This window comes from Hippocampus comes, unplaced genomic scaffold (genome assembly GCF_001891065.2).
Source record: "Hippocampus comes isolate QL1 unplaced genomic scaffold, H_comes_QL1_v1.1 scaffold77, whole genome shotgun sequence".
NCBI lineage: Eukaryota > Metazoa > Chordata > Actinopteri > Syngnathiformes > Syngnathidae > Hippocampus > Hippocampus comes.
The window spans coordinates 1345-23577 of record NW_017805289.1 but is presented as its reverse complement, the minus strand read 5'-3'; the positions used below and the strand labels follow the sequence as shown (position 1 = coordinate 23577).

Here is a 22233-nt window from a genome sequence, read left to right as displayed (position 1 = left end):
TCATCCAGGAGGTGGCGGACACCTACGCCTTCATCGCTCGCTGTCTCAAAATCTCATGGGTCAAATAACGGGCGTCTCCTGTCGACGCGTGCGTGCATATTTGCCCCCAATCTATTGCCCCCCCCCCTCCCTCGAAGAACTCCTTCTGCACTTAATTGAAAGAACCACAAGCTAATGTGCAAAAAGGCCATCAGTGTGGGCGGGGTTACAATAATCATCCAATCAGTTGCTGTCATGAGGCTCGAGTGTGACAACACTTCACGTGGCGGATGCTCCGCCTGCGTATTTATTATTGATATTCTCACAAGGCTGCATCGTTCAAATGAATTTTTCTGTGTGTGTGTGTGTGTGTGTGTGTGTGTGTGTGTGTTTGTATGTATGTATGACACCCCACAAATTCACTGATTTCTACCTCTTGACCTAGGCTGATTGTTACCATTTGAAAGGGAGCAAAACACAATAAACTTTTTTTTAAAGCAGTGAGAAGTCTGCTGGGTGGTTCTTCTCCAAATGTTAACGCGTAAAAAGGGGCGTTAAAATGACAGAAATGAATCACTGCATGTGAAGGGCATATAAAATAACATTTCACAAAAAAAAAAAAAAACGAAGCGCATTTTACTGAATGTTTTATTTCTGTGGTTTGTACCAATTCACAAATTGTCAAAACAAATATTTCCACACTGACAAAAAAAAAATGACAAAGCTCATATTGTTGACAGTGATGCTTTTGACTGATTGTCACCAGTTACATACGGTAAGTGTTGGAAATGGCATGTTACTTGTGCTTTACCTTAATTTCTCATCATCTCCTGTTGGATGTTATTACATTTACCTTGAAGAATATGTTTTAATGATGCACTTCCCTTCCCTTCCATCCGTCCATCCAATTTCTGTACCTTGCTAGCATGTGAACAGGCATCTTGGAATTTGAATTCCATCCAGTGTCAAATTGTATAGTTTTAAAAACAAACAACAAAAAAGTGTCCACTGTTTCACGGCAATTTGACAATGGTGTTGGCAAATTTACTTAAACAAATGACAACTGGCAAATTAAGAAAAAAAAAAAACGGAACCATTTCTCTGACCAGCATAAGGCAACTTTTCAAGACCTGGCCTCGAGGTGGCGCCATAGAGCACAATCGAATTCATGGATGGGAGTTGCAGCACCTGGAAGCAGGAGGATTGTGTGGTTACAGTATTTTATTTGATATTTACCACGGTTTTACATTGAAGTTGTCACGTTTTAACATAACTTTGACCATCCATCCATGCGTCTTAACAAAATGTGCATGTCAAAACGTGATAACGTTCATGTATAGCAATAGATTGATACTTTTTTTTTTTTTGTCCTGGTGTGGCAGCAATTCGCTTCCGGAAATTCTACATTTGTTTTTTAATTTTATTTTGCCCCAACTGCAACTTTAAAGTGACGACGCCGTATGCGACCAATGGGGGCGCTATTTCGTTTAATTCCGTCTCAATGCACAAAATGTGTAAAAAGAGTATGAATGGGAAATTCAAATACATGCAAAACAACCGAACTACACATGGTGAGTTACGCTTTGGGGAGGCAAAACAACAAAAACAAAACATAACAAACGTGATATTTACTTCCATGTGTGAGGTAAGAGGAAGGGGAGCGTGCTGCGAGGTGCTTTCAGGGCAACATAGTTATTTTGCATTTCGTTATCCGCAAGCAAGTCCCCTATACGGACTGCGTCACTGTTAAAACATTAGTCATATTTGTAGATGTACAATAAAAAAAAACAGGAGTTTTTTTTTTTTTTTTTTATTCAAGGCAAACCGCCCTTTAAAAGAAAAAAAATCTTAACAAATGGTACTGTCGTGGTAAGCCGCTGCTCATCTTACGTTCCAATGTGACGATTAAATATTCATGCATGGAAAATGTGTTTAATTGCAGACGGCCAGCACAATGCAAAACGCGGCTGGAACGTCCAAGCGAATTCGTGCACTTTTATTCGCTTGGCAACAAGCTACAAGGAAGATGTCGGCACCATCTCCTGCAGGTAAGTCACTTTTATCATTTACAATTATACTCCGATGGAACAAATGTGCTTGGTTTCGGTAAAACACCACAGACTCGTCGAGATAGTGCTCAACTTTACGTGTGTGTATTTAAAGGTGGTTTGGAGGAAGCAATCCAACACCAGAGAGACCATAATCGATCATTTACAAGATTTGTGGGGCTCCCTTTCCTTCCAAACAATTTAAAAAAAACATATGAGGAATAAAAGTAAGTCTCAAGATGACGTACTCACCTTTAAAGTTGAATATTATAAACAACAAAAATGCATTTAGTCAGCCGGAAGTGGTTATTTTGTGTACCATTATGCGCATTTTTTTTCGGCTCGCCGGTTCATTTTTTTTTTTTTTTGGCTCGCTGATTTGCCCTAAAACGCCTCTTCGTCCTATGACGTCACATATTATGCGTTCGCCTAATAATCCCGTTTAATCCTGTTTGTTATTACGATTTAGTATATGAGGAAAGCGTTTCTTTCTCTCTTTTTGGTGGCGTTCGGCCACTTAAATCAAAGTCGGTTAGCGGGGGCGGGGGGGCGGTTTAAATAACTTCCCGAGTGGAGCGTTTTCTCAGTTCACCTTCGCAAAATTCAAAAAGTTCCAAATATCAAGTGTGATTTCAAACGGTCCGTTTAAAGTACTGTATTTGTTTGAAAAATTGTGAATGTGCAATAAAGTTTTGAAGATACACACGGTCAAATACGTATCCAAGCACGGCGCATGCGTGGTTTCGTCGACGTATGCATATTTTTCGTTGCTTCCAATTTGTAATCAACGAAATCTGACAAGGTGGCGTGTGAAACGGCAGTGAAAAGTTTTGTACGAATAAAAAAAAAAAAGTCACGCCAGAAGTTGACGCTCATCAAAACGGAGACAGTTATCAGAGCTTTATGGTTAAAATGAAAAATAAATATTTATATAATCAAGAAAGTGCACTTATTTCTCCCTGGGGAAAATGGTCAGCTCGGATTAGAAAGACTCGTGAGAGCGAGCTACCTGCTTTGCCCCCCTGAACTGTTTACACATCTCTTGTGATGGATGTAAGAAAGTTGAAGGATTGGTGGCTGGAATGCATGAAATAAGTGACAAAAACAACCCCCCCACCCCCTTTGCTCACTTAAAAAATGAAAAGCGGGAGGCGAACTCAATGAACCCCTTTGAACTGCATTGACAGCAAGTGAGGGTCGAAAAGACACATTTCCTCTGGGAGCCTACCCAGGCTTGCCTGCATGCATGTGGGGGTTGGGTCGGGTTAACTGGGGTGAGGGAGGTCAAAGTTGGAATCGTAGTCAAGCAGCTCAGGAATCTCCCCATGTGCCCCAATACTCACTCGCTAAAAGCGGACATCTAACAAGCACTTTGTATTAGGTGACGTCACCGTATTATTGGTTCTGGTTTTTAATTGATAGAAATAAGGAACAACTAACGTATGATTGTTAGAGGTGCCTTGTCTCAGTAAAAAATGGTGTATATCTGGACTATGTTACTAGTAACCCCCCCCCCCCAAAAAAAAGCACTTCATGAGCAATTAAGACATCAAACTATATGTGATGAGAACCATTTTAAGTTTTGACTCTTGCTTGTGTGATATAACAGTTTGTAAAAAAAAAAAATAATTGAATTTAACTTTCCGTACATAGATATGTAGAAACAAAAAGCAAAACGGAAGCACATCGGTTATCATTCATTTAATTGAATTAAATTGAATTTCTCCTCATTGTTCAGCAAACTCAACATTTCAAGGGAACAAACTTTGATAGAATTTCAAGTTGGGCAATACACCAAAGTTTTTTAAATTGGCTCATGTCAAAATTGGCCTTCCCGCATTTTCAACAATAAAAAAAGAGAGAACTTGTATTGTCCCCAACTTAAAAATAGAACAAACAACTCAGCAAATTTTGCTTTGTTGTGCTATAAATGTTAATAAATTATATTTGAAAGTTGAGCCATCTTAAATGACTGTTTTAGCCCCCAAAATGCACTTTTTTGTAACAGTGTAGTACACATTTTTCATGAGCTTTGTTAACAATATTTGTGAAAGAACAAAAGAATGAATGGCATGTATCCTTTTTATTGAAGTGAAGTGTATGTATCGAATAATTTCAAATATGTCAAGACTAAATTCAAATTCAGTCTGATGTCACGATGCACAAATCATTGATTGACTTGCGTGTCCTCAAGAAATCCTCATGAAATTGAAGTCTGGAATCAAGTTTGTCCCCTCAAGCGTCAAAATCGGGCGAATCAATTTAAATGACTTTTCATTTGCGAAACATTATATAGCGTTATTAAAAATGGCCTCAACGTGTCACAAAGCTTCACATTAAAAAATAGCTTTTTTTTTCAAGCACCGTTTGGTTCAAACTAGATTACAAACAAAGAGTTTTATGCAGTGAGAAGCGGTCTCCAAAAGTTGCCTTCTTCCATCAGCAACATCACATCAAACATTGGTTTCCCCAATTAAACATTGCCTCCGCGTTTTGTTTGAGCGCCCCCCCCCCCCCCCCCCCCCCCCCCCCCCCTCTCTTTTTTTTTTTTTTTTTTTTTTTTGACCGGGCCCACCCAGGGCGACCCTCGACGACGACTTGCCGTCGACGTGATGATGAGGACGCGATCCCATGTGACACTGGCATCCAGCCCTGCGACCCACACAGTAATCGTCTGGCATCCTCTAAACCAGGTCTGCGTGTGCGTGCGCGGGGGCCCGGCCCGGGGTTGGGCCTAGGCGGGCTCAGGCCCGGGCCGGGGCCTGACTCCATGTGTGTGCGTGTTTGTGTGTGTGTGTGTGTGGGCGGGTAGTTGGCCGATGGGGGTTGAACTTGCGAATTCCGGAGGGTGGGCTTTCAAGGTCTATGGCGAGTGGGGATGGGCTTGTTGTTGTTTTGACTCTCCCGTTCCTTGTAGCGTGTCCCACCTCCTGGTTTCTCCTTGCACATCTTGAGGAACACTCGCACTCGATTCTCAACGGGCGATAAGACCGGCACCGTCTGGCAAGCGGACGCCTCGTTTCTGCGCTGACCTCATCCAATTTACGCATTGACTTTCTCCTGAGCGGGATGGGCAACTTTAGCTTGAGAGCACCTTGGCTTCAATTTTTGGGGGGATTTGCAAGTCGCAAAAAAAAAAAAAACTACCAATATACAATCACGGTCAATTTAAAAAGAAAATTTAATCAATATATTATGAATATACAACTGTCTAGCAATTGCAGCACATCACGTCAAATCGCACATGCTTGAACTTAATCTGCAGCCAATACTTCTTGTCGCCCCACAAAATTCTTAATTTCATTCACCCCATACAATAAACAGTGAATATGAAGTGAAAGTTTTGCGGGCCAAGGATCGATTTAAGAATGAAAGGCGACGTCAAACGAACGTCACCGTGTTTTTTTTTTTCAGTCCGTTTGGTTTTTCTGGGTTTTCCCGTCACATTCCAGAGTTGTGAGTTCAGCTCTCCACTGCAGTGCCCACTAAAAAAGATACAAGGAGCGTGCTGAGCGAGTGCAAAAACAACACGCAGAGCACGTCAGGGGGAAACGGAGCAGATATTTAGGGAAGGAATTGAAAGGAAAATAAGCAATAGGACGCTTTGGGTTTTCCTCGTTTCCTTTTCGGGGATATATTAGCCCCAATAACAGTATGACATCCTTAATCCTCTCAGTTCTTGAGTGGGTGTGCGCACGCGCGGGTGTTTGCAAGTTCCAGCCACCACATTGAAGTACTTTTGTGAGTAACCTGTGTAAGTTCAGGTTCCGTTTTTGCATTTGAAATCATTTGAAACTGGTCGCTGAATGGATAAGGGTGATGAGCCCGCGCCCTCATTGATTTATTTATTCCTTATTCTCCCTTTTGGGGTTATAATGTACATGTGGGAAGACACCAGTACGAAAAAAAAAAAAAGGCTGATGGATGACTCTCCCAAACGCTTGGCTCCCTCCAACTAGGCACTTAACGCAAGCCACATTTGGAGGCATGTGGAATCGTTCCGGCTTGAGCTCAAGAAAAGCGTGTTTCAATTAATCGCCATCTCCTTATTTGCGGCTCTTCGTTCGGACAGATTTTCAGTTTGCTTCAGCAGATTATACATTTCTGCGCAGTGATGTTGTTCAACCTTTTTGAGTCATCATTAGAATTGTTTTGTTTTGTTTTTTTTTTTGTAGTGGTGACTGCTATTGTCCCAATCACCCCTTTGGAATCTTGAGAGAATGCTGTGGTCTCACATTCAGAATTGGGCTGTCTAGAGTAAATATATTTTTTGGGGGAGGCGGTTATTCCATCAGTTAATCAGACAAAATGTTATTTAACACGAAAGTGTGTCACAGAGGCACTCCCCCCGCCCCCCAATTTCTGTTTATCAGCAAATTCTTGTCATTTGGTGGTGTTCATTGATGAGGGAAAAAAAAAACCTCAGACGAGAGGAATTGATGTGTTGTTACTGGTTAACTTTTGGGAAACTGATTCAGTTGCTTCGTTCAGTGTTTTCCAAAGTAAAAGCAGATGTTTGTCTTATTTTGATTCGACACAGGAGCTCATCGGTCTGCTTTCACGAAAAACTGCAGGAATCTAAGAGTAATTACCGTTAGGACGCAAAAATTAGAGGATGTGGACACCTTTTAAGATTAAAATAGTTGTCGATTCATTTGATAATTGATTAGAGGTTGATTAATCGATTCATTGTGAGAGCTCTAATTCATTGTATGCTGTTTTTGCATAAAAACAGGTCAGGCTGCAACTAAATATAATTGTAATGATTGATTAATATGTCGATTATTTTGTGAACCAGATAAAGGTATTTTCATTTCTATAACAAGATTTAAAATACAGACATGATTCCAAATTGACAATGCAGAAAATGCAGAACTCCGAATATTTACTGCTTAGAAGCTGAAGTCAGAGCATTGAGGCAGTTTTAATTAAAAAAAAAAAGGTTTCTCAAGAATTAATCAATTATCAAAACAAATTTCTGATGATCACTTATTTGTCAAATAATCGTTTCATCTCTGCACCTCGAAAGATGTTTTTATTCAGCTCTTAAAGATAGTCATTTCCCCCCAAAAACCAAAAGTGAGTTTTTCTTTTTGCCATTTTTGTCAACACATTTGTTGCGCTAAATCCAGCACATGGATCATTTAAAATTCAGTCACGTGCCCCAACGCCAAAAAACAAATGCCTCTCAAGAAAATCAACTCACGGGTGTCCTTTAAAAGAAGGCTGCGAGTTTAATTCCTCCAGCGAGTGGCAAAATGAGACCGTCTCAAAGTGGAGGAGGAAACAAAAACAAAAAACAAACATAGCAATCGGCAAGGTCACGTGTTACTACGACGACAACGGCCACAGCCAGGTCGGCAGCCAATCAGAGCGCGCGAGCTCGGCGGAGGGGCGGGGGCTGCAGAGAGAGAGAGAGAGAGAGAGAGAGAGAGAGAGAGAGAGAGAACGACTGAGTGAGAGTGGGTTGTGGATGTAGGGGGCGGGGGGCGACGTTAGCAGAGAGCGGAGGTGGTGTAGTTTGCTAAAGAGGAAAGCGGGGGGCTCGAAGGGAAGCCAGAAGGGGCGACATGACACCGACACCCGGCCGAACCACGCAGGCCGCGCCATGCGAGCCCCCGACGCGGGCATGACGACGTCGGCTTCATGGTGACCGCCGCAGCTGCTCTCGCTGGCTCCACAAGCTTCTCGACCGCAACTTGGCCGCAGAGGGTCCGCGGGGAAACATGGCCGAAGGTTCCCCCACGACACTTATTTCCTCCACATTTTGTCAAACCGACTAACGTGAACGAATTGATTTTGGAGATGTACAAAAGTGCCCACTCGCGTGTTCGTTTTTTTTTTTTTTTTCATCTACGTGCGCGTTCGCGTTTGAACGAGCGCGCTAAAGTGTGCGTTCGCGGTCCAGTAAAGCACGTCCACCATGTGTATAGGACACCTGCCTTTCGGACCAGCACCTCCCAGAACTCCCCGGAAGGAATACGAACACCGTGTGCAAAACAAGCGAGTAACTTTTCACGAGGCCGTTTGCTCAAACCTAGTACTTTACGCACTGTTTTATTGAAGATAAACGTCCTACCTTCGGGAATTACGACCGGCCGTGAACCTCTCTCGACCTCCTCATCTCCAGTTAATTAAAATGACTCACTTTCTCTCTGCTTTTTTTTTTTTATCCCAGGGGGACCCGCCAGGTCCACTGAGCAGGAGGAGCGGACTCGACCCCACGTCCGCTCGGGATCGGGCTTCTGCAAATGGTTCAACGTCCGCATGGGCTTTGGATTTATCTCCATGACCAGCAGCGAGGGGACCCCCGTCGACCCCCCCCTGGATGTTTTCGTGCACCAAGTAGGTGGCCACACACACACACACACACACACACACACACACACACACACACACACACACACACACCGTGGCGGTCTCAAGATCATAATAGCATTTACTACAAGCTCAGATGGTTTGCATCAGGCAAACGTGTGATGTGATCACGCGTTGTCCACTGGCCTGTGGAGAAAAAAAAAAAAAGAAAAGAGACAAAACACGCCTTATTTCCTCTCCTGGCCACATGCTGCAAGTGTAGTTTCCTCCTCCTCCTCCTCCGCCTGCCTGCAGAGGGAGGGGAAAGTGTCTCCCTCTTGGCCCCACAGGGTTCCCACGGGTGCTTGAAATTCTTGGAAATGCTTGAATTTCAATGTTGGAATTTTTGAAGGAAAGAATAGTCTCGGAGCTGGAATGAGTGCTTTTGACTTGGCTACGACGCAGACGTTGAATGTCGTACATGGTAATAAAACGGTCTATAAAACGTGTAAAATGTTTTTGTTTAATTTCTACGCCTCTTTGCTGTTTGAAAAAGATAAATTTGCTTATGTCCATTACCATCTTCTTTCATTTGATTGTGGGGGGGGGGGGGGTCATTGGTGAAAAGATGCCCCCTCTGCAAATTTCCCCAGACTGCAAATTTCCCAAGTGTGGGACAAATGAAGGTTATGTTTATAATGCTGCTTTATGGTGTTTAAAAAGTGCAAAATGAAGCTGCTTGGGGAAAAAAAAGCATTTTGAGTGGAGTAAATCTGATGAGGGTGCTGGAAAAGCTTGCAAGTTGGCGTTAAAGGCACAACAAACTGTTTGGAAAGGTGGATGAAACCGCATTTGCATCATAGCATTTTATTGGTTTTTTTTTTTTGTTTTTTTTTAATGACACGTGAAAGGAATCATTTCAAGTCGGTGTACAATCGGAAAATATGGTCGGTTTGCAACAGCTGTATGGTGCAGGGAAAGCTTGAATTTGACTTTTCAAAGAAAGTATGAAGCATTTAGTTGGTGTTTCCTTGTGGTATCATTGATTATTTTGTAGATATGTCGGATTAAAAAAAAAAGGTAATTTCCATCCCTTTTTTTCCAAAAACAGGACTCTCTTTGAAAATGGTCTGCAGAAAACGAAAATACATAAATTGGTTCGGATTCAGTTACGTGTTTGATTCGTGACAATCGTCAGAAAATCGGCGAAACGTTGTTTAAAATTTGTCTGGAGTAAAAGCGGACGTTGGCAAAATGTCTTAACTGTGAGCAATCACTTCCTGGTTTGGACCGTAACATGTCAGAAAATAGGCACAAAAATGTCGCTCGCTGTTTTCCAAAGGTTTTATTTTGATTCGCTACGAAGACGATCAGTCCGCTTTCATGGAGCCCAAAAAGGAATCAAGTCCTGTTAGGAAGCTGAAATTCCGAGCAGACGGACAATTTTAAATGACAAATGTATCCAAACGATTCATCGCTTATGAAAAATAGGAATCGTTGCACCTCGAATTGGATTTTTTTTTCACTTGTAGCTTTCCTTTTTTTTTTTTTTCTTTTCAGTCTTAGCGCATCCTCTCCCCTCTGTTAAATTGCCCCTTTTACAACCTCGTTTTGAAAGCGCAAACGAGAAAAGGAAGGCGAAAGGATCCTGAGAGGCAGTTTCGCCATTTCCTTTTCATTTGCCCGACTTCTTTTTTTTTTGGTGGGGGGGGGTGTTTCACGGGTGCGGGAAGCCGCACTGTTGCATCAGCATCATCATCATCATCTCATGCCACTTGCGAGTCAAATCCAGCGCGATGCATCCAGCGTCAAATCACACGTTTTGTAACGGCGAAGCAGCAGGGCCTGTAGGATCCTGCGTCAGCATAAATGCTGTTGTTGTTGTTGTTGTTGGTGGGGGGTGGCCAGCGGCCGCCTTTCGCTTTCACGCGGCGCAGGTCCTCCTAATGGAGCGCGTGGCTAAAAATAGAAGGCGGGCCCGGCGAGAGAAGCACGTCGTTTGCATTCATGTATGCCATCTGCCCCATTTGCTTGCGTTTCCGTGTTCCATGATGTTCGTTTAAATAGTACCCGGCGTGGGATTTATGTGGGCGGCAACTTTGTATTTATTTATGTATTTATTTATTTATCGACAGGGGGAGTTGGGGGCTGTCGTTTTAATGAATACAAATACGCGGAAAATATGTGTGGTTTTAGCTCTCGTAATGTAAGAATTGACGGAGGACATATTAGGTACACTTGCACAATTAATTATCTTTTTTTTTTTCCCCCCTCCATGGGCCAAGCTTAATTTATGGGAAAATATGATGGAACAAGTGCTAATTGTTAAAAATTAAAATTGCAAAGTGGGTAGGATAATTTTCTTTAAAACATGTTTTTTTTGTTTTTTTTTGATTGGTTTGTTATATTTGTATTTTCTTCATGTGGCCATTTTGTAGTTTCATTTTTATTTCAACATTCTGCTTCATTCTGGAGGAACCTGTGCAAATGTTCTGTCCCAAACAAAAAGCCAGTCTGCACCAAAAATGTAGTGGGGTCCCCATCGGCCCATGAACCCGCTCCCCGCCTCCCCCCACCCTTTTACAAAGTCTTGTAAATTGGATATTGATTGAATTGATTGAGCACAGAAACCGCAACCCACCAAAAATAATTAGCTGGGAAATATCTGGCAATTACAAATCACCCTGGCACACTTGTCGAGTACTTGATAATATTTAATTATTATTATTTTTTTAATATAGAAAATCATATTTGACATAACTTCGCATGCTGTTTATATTCATTTCGAGCGTGTGTTATTTTCATATGCTGGCAGCAGCTACAATGTGATTAGTAATTGTCTTGGGAAAGGAAAAAAACGGTTGCTGAGGCAGGAAGGAGGTGGGGAAAAAGAGGTGGGGGAAGAAAAGATGAGTGTGTGTGTGTGTGTCTCAGAGAGCGGGAGGTCTTTTCATCGGGAGCTCTTCTATCTGATCACTTCCTTTTAGGTGTGCGAGTGCGTGTGTGTGACCTCCTGCAGGAACGTGAAGGGGTGCACACTCTCCTTCGGAATTCTTTAGGAGGGAAAAGGGAATTTCTTTCGACAAAAAGGCGGGGGTGGGGTGTGTGTGTGTGTGTGTGTGTGCTGAGGTAAAGGGCTATGTGTTTTGGAGCTGGGGGGGATGGTGCGTGCATGCGCGCACGTACGTACTTCTAACCAGGATGCGCTGGAAGTGTCGGTAGCCGACTCGGGTTTTTGCGCGTGCGCTTGCGTGCACCGCAGAGAGTGCCCCAAACTGCGTTTTGTGCCGTGAGGTTAAAGTGGGGGGCCCCGAGTGAGATTAACCTCTGGTTCATGTCACCGTTTGGCATGCAGGCCCCGCCCCCTTTTCCCTCCTCCAGAAAGCCAGTGGCGGGTTTTGTATCTCACCCAGGGCTGCGCCGCCCCTCTTCTCGTGGGGCCTAAGGAGAAAGACGTAGTCAGGTGATCTCCATGAGAATTTTGTCGCTTTTTTTTTTTTTTTTTTTTTTTTTTTAATGGATGTCATGTGTACGTAGAGGTTTCAAAAAAAACAAGGCCGATGCCGTTATGCATAAAATAATCGCTGTTGATAATCAGCCCGGCCGATAATCAGTCCATCACCGGTTTTGAGTCGTTTGTTAACTTCTCAACAATAAATAATCGTCTCTGATTTGCGTAGCCCTCCATGAAAGCAGAGCGCTCATTGTTGCATTTCTCCAAAATAAGATTCCAGCATAAGCTTTTACTTAGGTCAGCATTTTTGCCCATTTTCTGACAAGTTCCACACCAGGCGCTGCACGGTCCATTTCCAATAATGTCCTAATTTTGAATCCGAAAGGGATGGTAATTAAAACTTTTCAGAATTCGATCCGTCGCCGAATCAACCAAATCACTGACGGATTCATCCGTGAGTCAAATAACGAATTGCCGTGCCCGAGTTGCAAACCGATGCTGACGCTGCAGCCGCTGGATGTTGTTGATTTGAGGCTTTTGAAGGGTCGGATTGGAGGGAGGGGGGGTTTGGGGGGGTTGGGCCAGCTTCAGGGGTCACCCACACTAATGACAATGTGCCGCGGCTTCTTAAGGGCGGCTTTGTGGGTGGGATTTTCTACCGCTTGTGCGAAAAGCCGCAAACCGTCACCGTCCCCGTCGCTGAATGCACGCCTTCGCCGGCTGTCCGCTGAATCCACGCGTCGGCGGTGGCCGTGGAAGGAGAGCGACGACGACGGCGGCGGCGGGGGTAATGGCGGTCATCTCCGCTTCCACATCAACCCCCCTCACCTTACCGCTTCCTGTATTGATTGGCAGCTCCGGTGATGACGAGGGCCCGGCTGGTGAAAAGGACGGCTATTTCTAGCCCGGCGTGCCGGAGCCTGTTATCGATCGCTGCGCGCTTCTTCCCACACGCGCGCACACGGATGGAGGTCAAAATGCACAGCTTTGCATTTATTTGAGAACGACAGAATGCACCGCGCGCTATCGGCTGTCTTTCTTTCATTTCATTTCCAAGAAGCTGCTGGTGTGGTCTGGTGGTGGTGGTGGGGGGTGGTGGACAGGGGTTGGGTTTTTACAGGCTTCTGGCTTTTGACCTTCTGATCAAATGGGGGCGGGGTTGTTCCCCCCAGGCTCAAGAACCGCCCCCCCCCCCCTCACCCAGTCCACCCTCACTAGCGCTGATCAGAAGTTGCTCCTCCGCTGGAGCCGATCAGAATGCTCCGGAAGGCGTTCCATGAGCGCCCTCCTCCACACTCGCCTCCGCTGCGGTTTGCGGGCCACTCCTGTGCCCCCTCCTCCCCCTCACTCTTTCGTTGACCTCTGCGCGTCAACTTCCATGACACCCACCAGGTCGTTTCAGAGGACGGCACTGGAGTTGCTGGCTAGGTGTTGATTTCTTGTTTTTTCAATTTCCCCTCCCCACATGTGACCAATCAGGAAGACGTAACACAAGCTTGTATGCTCAGACCTCCACCAGGGAAGTCATTTTCTGGGGATAAAATCCATTATGAACTTGATCAACCTTTATCTCAAAATAGAAACAGAGCCCGATGTGTTTTTTTTCCCCACTTTTGGTGCAGTTTTCCATTCATCCACGTTTGGTCGCGCCCGGCTAGCTAGCGCTAAGCTAAGATCACCGTCTCTCCGGTCCCCTCTCGACTCTCTACCCCCTCCTCGCTCCCTCCCTTCCCTCATTCATCTTCATTTAAAATGTCAGGCATAGGCAAGGAGCCGCGTGAATGTATATCGATTTTGGCCATCCGTATCAGTCACGGGGCCTCGGGTGCCATTGCAGTCAGCACAAACTGGAAGAAGAGCTCCTCTCCACATCCTGTGTCGCGGCGCTGCGGCGGCCGTGCGTCGCCGCTGAACAAAAGCACTTGTGTGGCTTCCTCAGTGCTGCTGCGTTGTGGAAATTGCTCGCGGTTGGGATGGGAGTGGGGGGGTGCTGCTGTTTTATGGCTGTCGGGGGAGGGCGGTGGCAAACCACTGAACTTTGACCCGGAGACGACCATGAAAGAAAAAAAAAAGGTTGCTTTGAAAGAATTTTTAGATATCGAGCAGAGAGGCCAAAAGAGCTTTGAATATAAATGATTTTTCTCTCCCGCCATACAGGTGAAGTTACACGAACAAAGCATCCATCGAGGACCCTTTACTGATGTATAGTGTACCGTCGTCATGGTAACTGCCATAGTGGAGGAACACCGCAGAGCATATTTTTCTCTTCTGTTTTTTTTTTTTTTTTTACATTGGACATCACCATCTCCCTTTAGTCATATTTTTCTCTTCTGTCACACACACACACACACGCTCGCACACACACACACGCTCGCACACACACAGCAGGGGCCTGCAAAGAGGCATCGCGCGCGTTTACCGGCAGCGCCGCGGCTGGCCAAGGTCACAGATGCCGGGGCCCCCTTTTATATCAGCCGCCTGTTGTGTGCCATCAGGAGGACCCGAATCATTGTTCGGCGGTTTCGGCGGTGACTAAATCAATCGGCGGGCAATCATGCAGATAGAACGGGTGGTGCGTATAATTCACGGGAGAGCATTTATTAAATGGCCGCCGCCTCCTCCTCTTCCTCCCAGGGGGGACGGACAAGGAAGCCGTCTCGCTGCAAAAAGCAGATAAATGTAATACTGCGGGCTCGTGTGAGATAAGGCCGTGGCAGTTGATCCAAAGTTTATGTCATCGAGGAGCCTCGTCGTTAAGTTTCGTAAGATTTCGGCCTGAAACTCTTTCAATGGTCAAAATGAAGGCACGTTTTGGCGCTTGGTTGAATAAGCCGCTCTTGTTCTCTTGGCTTTGCCTTGGACTATCTGAAGCTGATTCCTGCGTGCAAATGCTTTTGTGAAGCACATTGAGTTGCCTTGCGTATGAAATGGGCAATTTCAAATGAACACGTTGGCCTCGCCGCGCCTAATTGTACTCGAAAGCCGCGTTGTCCGACATTCATTGAGTCCTAGGCGCTCTTCTGCCCTCTCGCTGCATTTCTTTGCCCTGCCTATTTAAAAAAAAACAAAAAAAAAAACTGTTTCCCCCGAATGCCCATTGTTAACCTTTTGAAGGCGTCGTCTCACGCTTTTTTTTTGTCCCTTAGAGCAAGCTGGTGATGGAGGGCTTCCGAAGCTTAAAGGAGGGCGTGCCAGTGGAGTTCACCTACAAAAAGTCCTGCAAGGGCCTGGAGTCCCTGCGGGTGACCGGACCGGGCGGCGGACCCTGCGCTGGCAGCGAGAGGAGGCCCAAAGGGAAGGTGCCGCTCCAGAAGCGCAAACCAAAAGGAGACCGGTCAGTAATTAACGCAAGTGTACCTGAGAAGCTGTGGTAACCGCTGTCCCTGAAAGGGTTGATGTCCATCGCACTGTTCTGTGGAAGAACTCGCTTCATTCTACATGACTGAATTATTCAGCCTACTTGGGGACAGCTGATCCAGTGTCAGTGGTCAAGTGACCGAGGACAGTGGGTGACCTCATCCTGGTCACTTATGAGCCGTAATGCTCGTTGGGCCCCCTGCTGGCCGTTGTCTTTAAAAAATAAAAAAAATAAAAAATCTATCCAGACGAAATCAGGAAGTGACAAAGGTAGAAAATGTGGTGTTGCGGCTTCAAGCAGCTCACGTCGCTGACAAGATTTCGGAATGAGTCTGCTCCCATGAAAATGGCCTATGGCAAATTAGAGGCATGGAATTCCCCAAATTAAGCAGCACGGAATCGTCTCATGCCGTCTCTCGTCGATCAATTAGTTTTTTCTCGTCAAAAAAAATCACTAATGTAGAGGTGAAGATCACACTCCTGGCACCATTTTACCGTATTTTCCGCAGTAAAAGGCGCACCGAAAAGTCTTCAGTTTTCTTAAAAGCTCACAGCGCTCGTTAAAATCCGGTGTGTCTTGTGTATGGTCATTACGGTAATATGTCGACCCCAAGATGGCTCCTTGCTGGAGACATGCTTACAATGTTAGAACTTGCTGTTGGTTCAGTGAACTGTGTCGCTGCTTTATTAAGTACATTTTTGTTGCAGCTCCAAAAAAAAGAGCTGTGGTGTTGTTGTTTTTTTAAAACGTACACTTTATTAATGGTTTTCACAGTCTCAACAAATACAGCTACGTCTTTGTCCCGTCTCCGTGCCTTCTCTTCTTCCGTTCGATTCGAGAGGCGTTCATGCCCGCCTCCGAAAAAGGTCAATTCACGATTCCTTCAATGAAACGACGAAAATTGAAAATAATGCATCAAAACAGATAATCAAGCCAGGAAATCACAAAATAAATTCTATAACCCCACTACAGAATTTATTTTGTGATTTCCTCCTTTGTGAATACACAACAAAGGAATAAATAACAAACACTTGTGAGACAGTCCAGTCTCCTATATTTTACTGACATCTGATCGTTCGCTTAATGAAATGCCAAAATAAATTCTGTAGTGGGGTTATAGAATTTATTTTGGGATTTCCTCGCTTGATTTTCCGTTTTGATGCATTATTTTCAATTTTCGTTGTTTCATTGAAGTAATCGTTAATTTACGTTTTTCGGAGGCGGTCATGAACGCCTCTCGAGTTGAACGGAATAGTGGATGCATTGTAGATTGCGTTTTATAATCCAGTGCGTCCATTATATGACAAAAATTACAAAATAGGCCATTCATTGAAAGTGCGCCTTGTAATCCAGTGCGCCTTTTAGTGCGGAAAATACGGTAATATTGCAGAACTCATTTATACAGGGGTGTGTTGACTTTTCCCATCCAGTGTTTGCATCATGTTTCCATCAGGACCAAAAAGAACAAACACACCAAAAGAAAAAAGAGAGAAAATCAATGTGGAGATGAAAGTCGTTGGGTTTGTTGTGTTGCACTGCCTTGTCTTCCCTACGCACTCCGATGTTTATAAAATTGTACCAAAAGCAGCTTTGGCCTGCCTTGTACTGAAGAAATCCTCCTCAGGTGTTTTTTTTTTTTTTTTTCCCCCTTCCCTCACCTGCAGAGACACCAGTCAGTCCGATTGAACCGCAAACATATTCGTTTGAGGTTTTGGAAGGTTCTGCATTGCCCCGACTTGTCAGGCAGCCTTGCTTTGGTTGATGAATGATTTGATTTGCGGCCATACATTTTCTCAACGTCTTTTCACTTGATGTTCCAGTTCACTGGAAAATCCTGTTGTCATACTGCCATCCAGTGGCGAATTGTAGTTATTGCACGTGCAGAGGTTTTCCAAGCTCGACTGGGCCGAGATCCCCGTTTCACATCGGAACGTCGGTGTCAAACGCGTGTTTTGCATCTCGTCTTCATGATCCGTCTTGGTTCGCCGCCTTTTGCAGCTGTTACAACTGTGGAGGTCTGGACCATCACGCGAAGGAGTGTAGCCTGCCCCCCCAGCCAAAGAAATGCCACTACTGCCAGAGCATCACGCACATGGTGGCCCAATGCCCCCACAAGGCGCTGGCGCCCCCCGCGGGCTCTCAGGACCAACACGCGTCTACCTCGGCCTCCAGCCCGGGGTCCTCGGCCTACCTCGGCCCCCCAGAGGATGAGGATCGCCGCGGCGCCTCTCCCTTGGGGGGCTCGTCCTCATCCCCGGAAGAGCCCAACAGTCAGCGCGGTCCCCGGACCCGCAGGTGGAGGAAATCCTAGAAAGACCCTCGTCCTCGACTCCTCCCCTCGCTTCATCTACCTCACGCCTGTGACAAAATGGGAGGGCTTCATTTCGACAACTTTTTACGCGTGTCTTATGTTATTGTCCACCCATGCAGCTACGGCAACCACCCGACGGGTGCGGACGTGTGGGCCTACCTTGCGGCCGTGGCGGTCGGTGCTGCGGGACGTCGACCGCAAGGGGGCTGATCTGGCATTCAATCAGTGCAGCTCAGGAGGCAAAACATGCACGGATCATGGTTTGATTTGCTCTTTCCTCCTTACACATCTCAGTGTTATTTTTACATTTTTATTAAGATTATCTTTTTTTTTTTTTTTTTAAACAATGTAATCATGCCCAATTTCTCCATTTTTAAGCACATATTTTAATCAGGGTTTTAGGGGAGGATGTTTAAATTGTCGCAACTTGTAAACTATCGTCCGCACACGAATGCTCTCTGCAACTGTCCCCCCCCCCCCTCCCCCCCAAAAAACGCTACTACCACATTTTGGATTGACAAACGAGTTTCTATACTCACCCGCCCCACAACATTGCGTCGACGTGCGCAATCTAATAAGGTCTGATACAAGACACTTTTCAGAAAAGACGATATTCGGGAACCACAGTTTGGACTTTCACAAATTTGCCGATCATTTTGGGGATAACTTCCCCATTTGTTGAAAATATGCACTGTGCAAAAATGGGGACAGATGGAAAATGCTTTACCGTTATTTTACGCACGATAAGGCGCTTCAGAGTATCAGGCCCACCTTCATTGAATGTCCTATTTCAGAACTCTTGTCCGCCTGTGCCTCGCCGCTTTCTAGCTCGTGACCTCGGCGCACTCCTCCGACCATATTGAATGTGAAATAAGCAACACACCGCGCCTCCCCGAGTCGAGTTACAGCTTTTGTCCAATCAAACCACTATGACGACGCTCACGCCAGCGCCCGGTTGTGTGTCGTTAACGCCAACCACCAACAAACTGCGTAATTCCTCGCAAAATAGCGGCAAGTAGTGGCCGCGTCGGAGGCGCCGGCTGCGCCATCGGCTTGAATAAAACGAACGCCTTACCTCAAATAGGTGCCTCATTTTCTCCGTTCTCCCGTTAGGTCAGGTTTTTCCCAACTTGGAATTTCAGCGGAAGACAAGTCAAAAAAATTGTTTTTTTTTTTTTGCAATGAAATGTTGCAAACACGGAATCAGGAAATAATTTGTAGAAAAGGCGTTGAAGACTAATCCAGGCATTTTCGGACATCTTAAGGAGGCTGACATTTGATGTTGTGACGCCCCCTAAACCGTCGACTGAAACTGGCATCAAAGTGCCCGGCTGGGCTTTCCTCGCAAATGTCACATGACCAAACCCAGGAAAGACGCCATCTTGTTGCGATGAAAATTGACCAAAGTCAGTCGATAATTTCTGCGAATTTGGATCATGCCAAACGGCACTGGAGACAGTTTTTGAGCTCGCAATATAAAGGGGGAAAAAAAAACGGACCACTGTGCTCCGATATAATCATAAAAGGAACTATATGAGGAAATTTATTCCGAAGTATTTGTATCCCAAAGAGTTTGGCTTTATTCTATGTCGAAGGCCTTTCAAATCAAATGATTTGTCAAAGGGCTCTCTAACCTTTCTCGTTGAGGATTTTTATTTTATTTATTTTTTTTAATGTCCAACTGTTATTTTGAATGTACGCCTCATGATATCAATGCAAAGTACCGATGAATGACAAAACCACGCAAAGAACAGCCTGTGCTCACGTGTGGCTGCCATCCACCTCCTTTTTTTTTTTTTTTTCCTTTCTCTGGGTGTGTAATGTACATTCATTTGATCTGAATTTGTACCTTTTGTTTTTTTATCACATTACTCTTCTCTCAGGATGATGAAATGTTCTCAGGGAATTTAACCTCCAACAATTGTATTGTTTTAGGAATCATCCACTCAACAGATAGGAGAGATGGAAGGAATTGGTTTGTGTACCGATATCGTGATCTACCTCTTGACTTTCTGTTTGTCCACTTTTTTTTTTTTTTTTCCTCACCTGTTGGTTCCTGCCACAGACTCCAAAATCTTCCTTTCACATGCGTTTGGTTTGTTTGGATTCGTTTAGAGCAAGATACCTACCTCATCTGTTCAACTTAGTTTTTTTTTTTGGGTTGTTTTTTTTTCTTTGACTAACCCTCCTCTGTGGAACAACTCCTGACCTCCCATATCTACCTCCTCCTTCCGTTTGTCACGCAGTAGCTGGATTCGGCGAAAGGCGTTGGTCTTGCCGCGTTTTGGAATGACGGCGTTTGATCAGAACGCAGAGTGCCTGTCTTTGACCAAATAAATAATTGCGCTGCCGTTGGTACCAGATGCTTTATTATTATTATTATTTTTTTTTTTAAAGAGCTGATGATAATCAGATGATGCGCCCTTTTTGTGTAGCGCTCATTTTTAGTTTTTATTTTTAATATACCGTAGGCGTTACAAAGTGACTGTTCGTTCGAAAGTCGAGATTTTCTTAGTACAAGAATTCTTTCTGACGTTCCATGAGATGAATATAAAAAAGTGACCAGAATGAAATATAATAGGTGACAGAACCTACGCGGGCAAATTTTGCTTCAGTTGAACAACGGGTGTTATTTCAGCACTCTCATTGGTCAAAGAATCCAAACATTTGGGGCCCGAATTTTCATAGACAGGCGCCGCGTGTGCTCAATGTAAGAACCAGCGCATCTTCATTTAGTGCAGGGGGCAAGTTTGTTGACTGTGTTTGAGGAATTTGGCGTTACAACACTGAGGATGTTTTTTTTTTTTTTTTTTTTTTAAAAGATACAATTTGGTGACAGAAAGTAGACTAGACTTCATATGTAATGATTCATCAAAAATAAATGTAAACTGCTTAAAGTATGCATCAATGTAAAAAAAAAAATAAAAATCTATATTGAAATTTTGATCACACCAGGAGTTGTATTGATAACAATCAAAACTATTGATGATTTATTTTCATGTTCGGTTCTGGCACAAACGCTGAGCATTCAGATTTTGGAACTCGGTGCATACGCAAGGTAACCGCTATTCGGCGCACCACCCACCATCCATTTTGGAGAAAATGTCGGACTTTTATGTCTGACGGTCGTGAAAAATACGGTAAAGCTTTGCTTTGATCGACCGTGACTCAAGTCGGCCGCGTTCACTCCCACAGCGGCGCAGACGCCCACTTCAAAGTGCACCTGTCGAAGAAAATGTAGCGAAGAAAGAAAACATCACCCTGTGCACAGTTAGACTGTGGTCACTTGCGCTGAGCTTGCTTGAACGCCTTGGGGGGGAAAAAAAAGATCTTGTGTAACTTTTTGGCTTAGTTTTCCAATCACTGTAACTACTGATTGATCTTTATGATTTATGAACGCAACGTTTAAAGCACAGCCCTGAAGCCCTGATGGAACGATGCAGCTGAGTAAAAATTGCACGAATGTTTTCAAGGGGTTTCAAGCGTACAAATTGTTCAGGTTTTCGTTCCAGATTTCCCCTGACGAGGTGTGCTGCAGTTTTGCTTTTCCATGCGCTGAACCAACAGCGGTGAAACGAATCACTCGACGTACGTATTCTTGCTGAATGTGACATCACATCATGTCATGAAATATTGACGTGATCTTTTGACAGAGCGGCAAAGTTGACACGCAACTCAGTAACTCGATTAGCTAACCTTAGCACAACTGCTGGAAAAATAAAATCAATGCCAAGTTCATTATTGACTGCAATAATTTTTTTTGGGGGGGAGGGCATTGTATATGTGATTTGTGCGTTATGTCAAGATGTTAATGTCAAGGCAGTGGTTTTACTTTTTTAGGCTTGTGTTAACACCAACCAAAGCTGATACTGGTTTGCTATACTGAACGGTGTTGATTTTCTCGCTCAAAAGACCGATGCGTGTTGATTTACCTTCGTGGACCTCAACTGCGGCTTTACCGTCACAGAAAACAATAAATCGAATGTGTGCAGTTGGTTTCTCATTGTGATGGTCGCATTATGTCTCTGTACATGAAATCATCCTGAAAGCTGTGTCGTCAAATAATTCCGATGGGGGCATACAACGAATGGACAGTGTCCCTCCTCATTCGTACAAATAACCTAATTTTTGTGTGTGTGTGTGTGTTTGTGTTTTAAACGTGACAATGCCAGTGAGTCCTGTGGGCTCTTTTCTGTTGGAAGACGTTGAAGCACTGATCGAGTGTTATTTGTATGCAGATGACTTATTTCAACCCTGAGTGTAAGCGCACTGCCTTTATTTTATTTCTGTAAATCTTGGATTAGATTTTGAAATGTTTTTAAATGTCTGAAATTTTTGACTTAATTGGGAAATAAACAGATTGTTTTGTCTGTTTGTCCTCATGCCAGGTGGAGCTGGCCACGAGGGGGTGGAATGGCCTACGGGTTTGCAAGCGAATCTCATTGACGCAAACACTTTTCGTGGCAGTGAGCATTGACTGTCAAACTAAATGGAAAAAAATGTCACTAACACGTATTTAAAACAAAGATAGTATTGAAGGTAACTAGCTGAATTCTAAGACACAATTGGAAAATTCTCCAACCCGTCAAAGAAAAAAAAATAGCATCTACGTGACCAGAGTGCAGCAAAACCTGTAAACAGACAATATTCACTTCACCGAGAAAAACGACCATGTATAGTATGGCGTTTTTAGCCGAAGAAAGACGAAAAAAAATGACCACGTATAATAAGGCGTTTTTAGTCCCCCCCAAAAAATGACCACAGAGAGTAAGGCGTTTTTAGCAGA

At 44.3% G+C, this 22233-nt stretch overlaps 2 protein-coding genes across 5 annotated transcripts in view; both read left to right on the top strand.

Moving 5' to 3' along the window:
• The window catches only part of LOC109516818 (prolyl endopeptidase), a 6452-nt gene extending 6238 nt beyond the window's left edge, over positions 1-214 (top strand). Inside the window, exon 15 of the mRNA XM_019871619.1 lies at positions 12-214. Within this exon, the coding sequence (XP_019727178.1) occupies positions 12-68 (57 nt within the window). The 3' untranslated portion in view covers positions 69-214. The remainder of the gene's footprint in view (positions 1-11) is intronic.
• A 7278-nt stretch (positions 215-7492) lies between these two features.
• LOC109516819 (protein lin-28 homolog B-like) lies at positions 7493-21779 on the top strand. 4 transcript variants are annotated; one of them, XR_002168421.1, is made up of 6 exons: positions 7493-7763; positions 8206-8372; positions 14925-15112; positions 17135-17707; positions 20960-21035; positions 21620-21779. XR_002168421.1 is itself a non-coding variant. In XM_019871622.1 (4 exons), exons 2-4 carry the CDS (start codon positions 8295-8297, stop codon positions 17445-17447), a joined length of 579 nt encoding a protein of 192 aa, XP_019727181.1. In that variant the 5' UTR covers positions 7493-7676; positions 8206-8294; the 3' UTR covers positions 17448-19243. The 4 variants fall into 4 exon arrangements, 2 of the variants coding, with proteins under 2 accessions (XP_019727181.1, XP_019727179.1); XR_002168420.1 differs by lacking the exon at positions 21620-21779 and having other exon boundaries at positions 20960-21586; XM_019871622.1 differs by lacking the exons at positions 20960-21035; positions 21620-21779 and having other exon boundaries at positions 7493-7676; positions 17135-19243.
• The last annotated feature ends 454 nt before the right edge of the window (positions 21780-22233 follow it).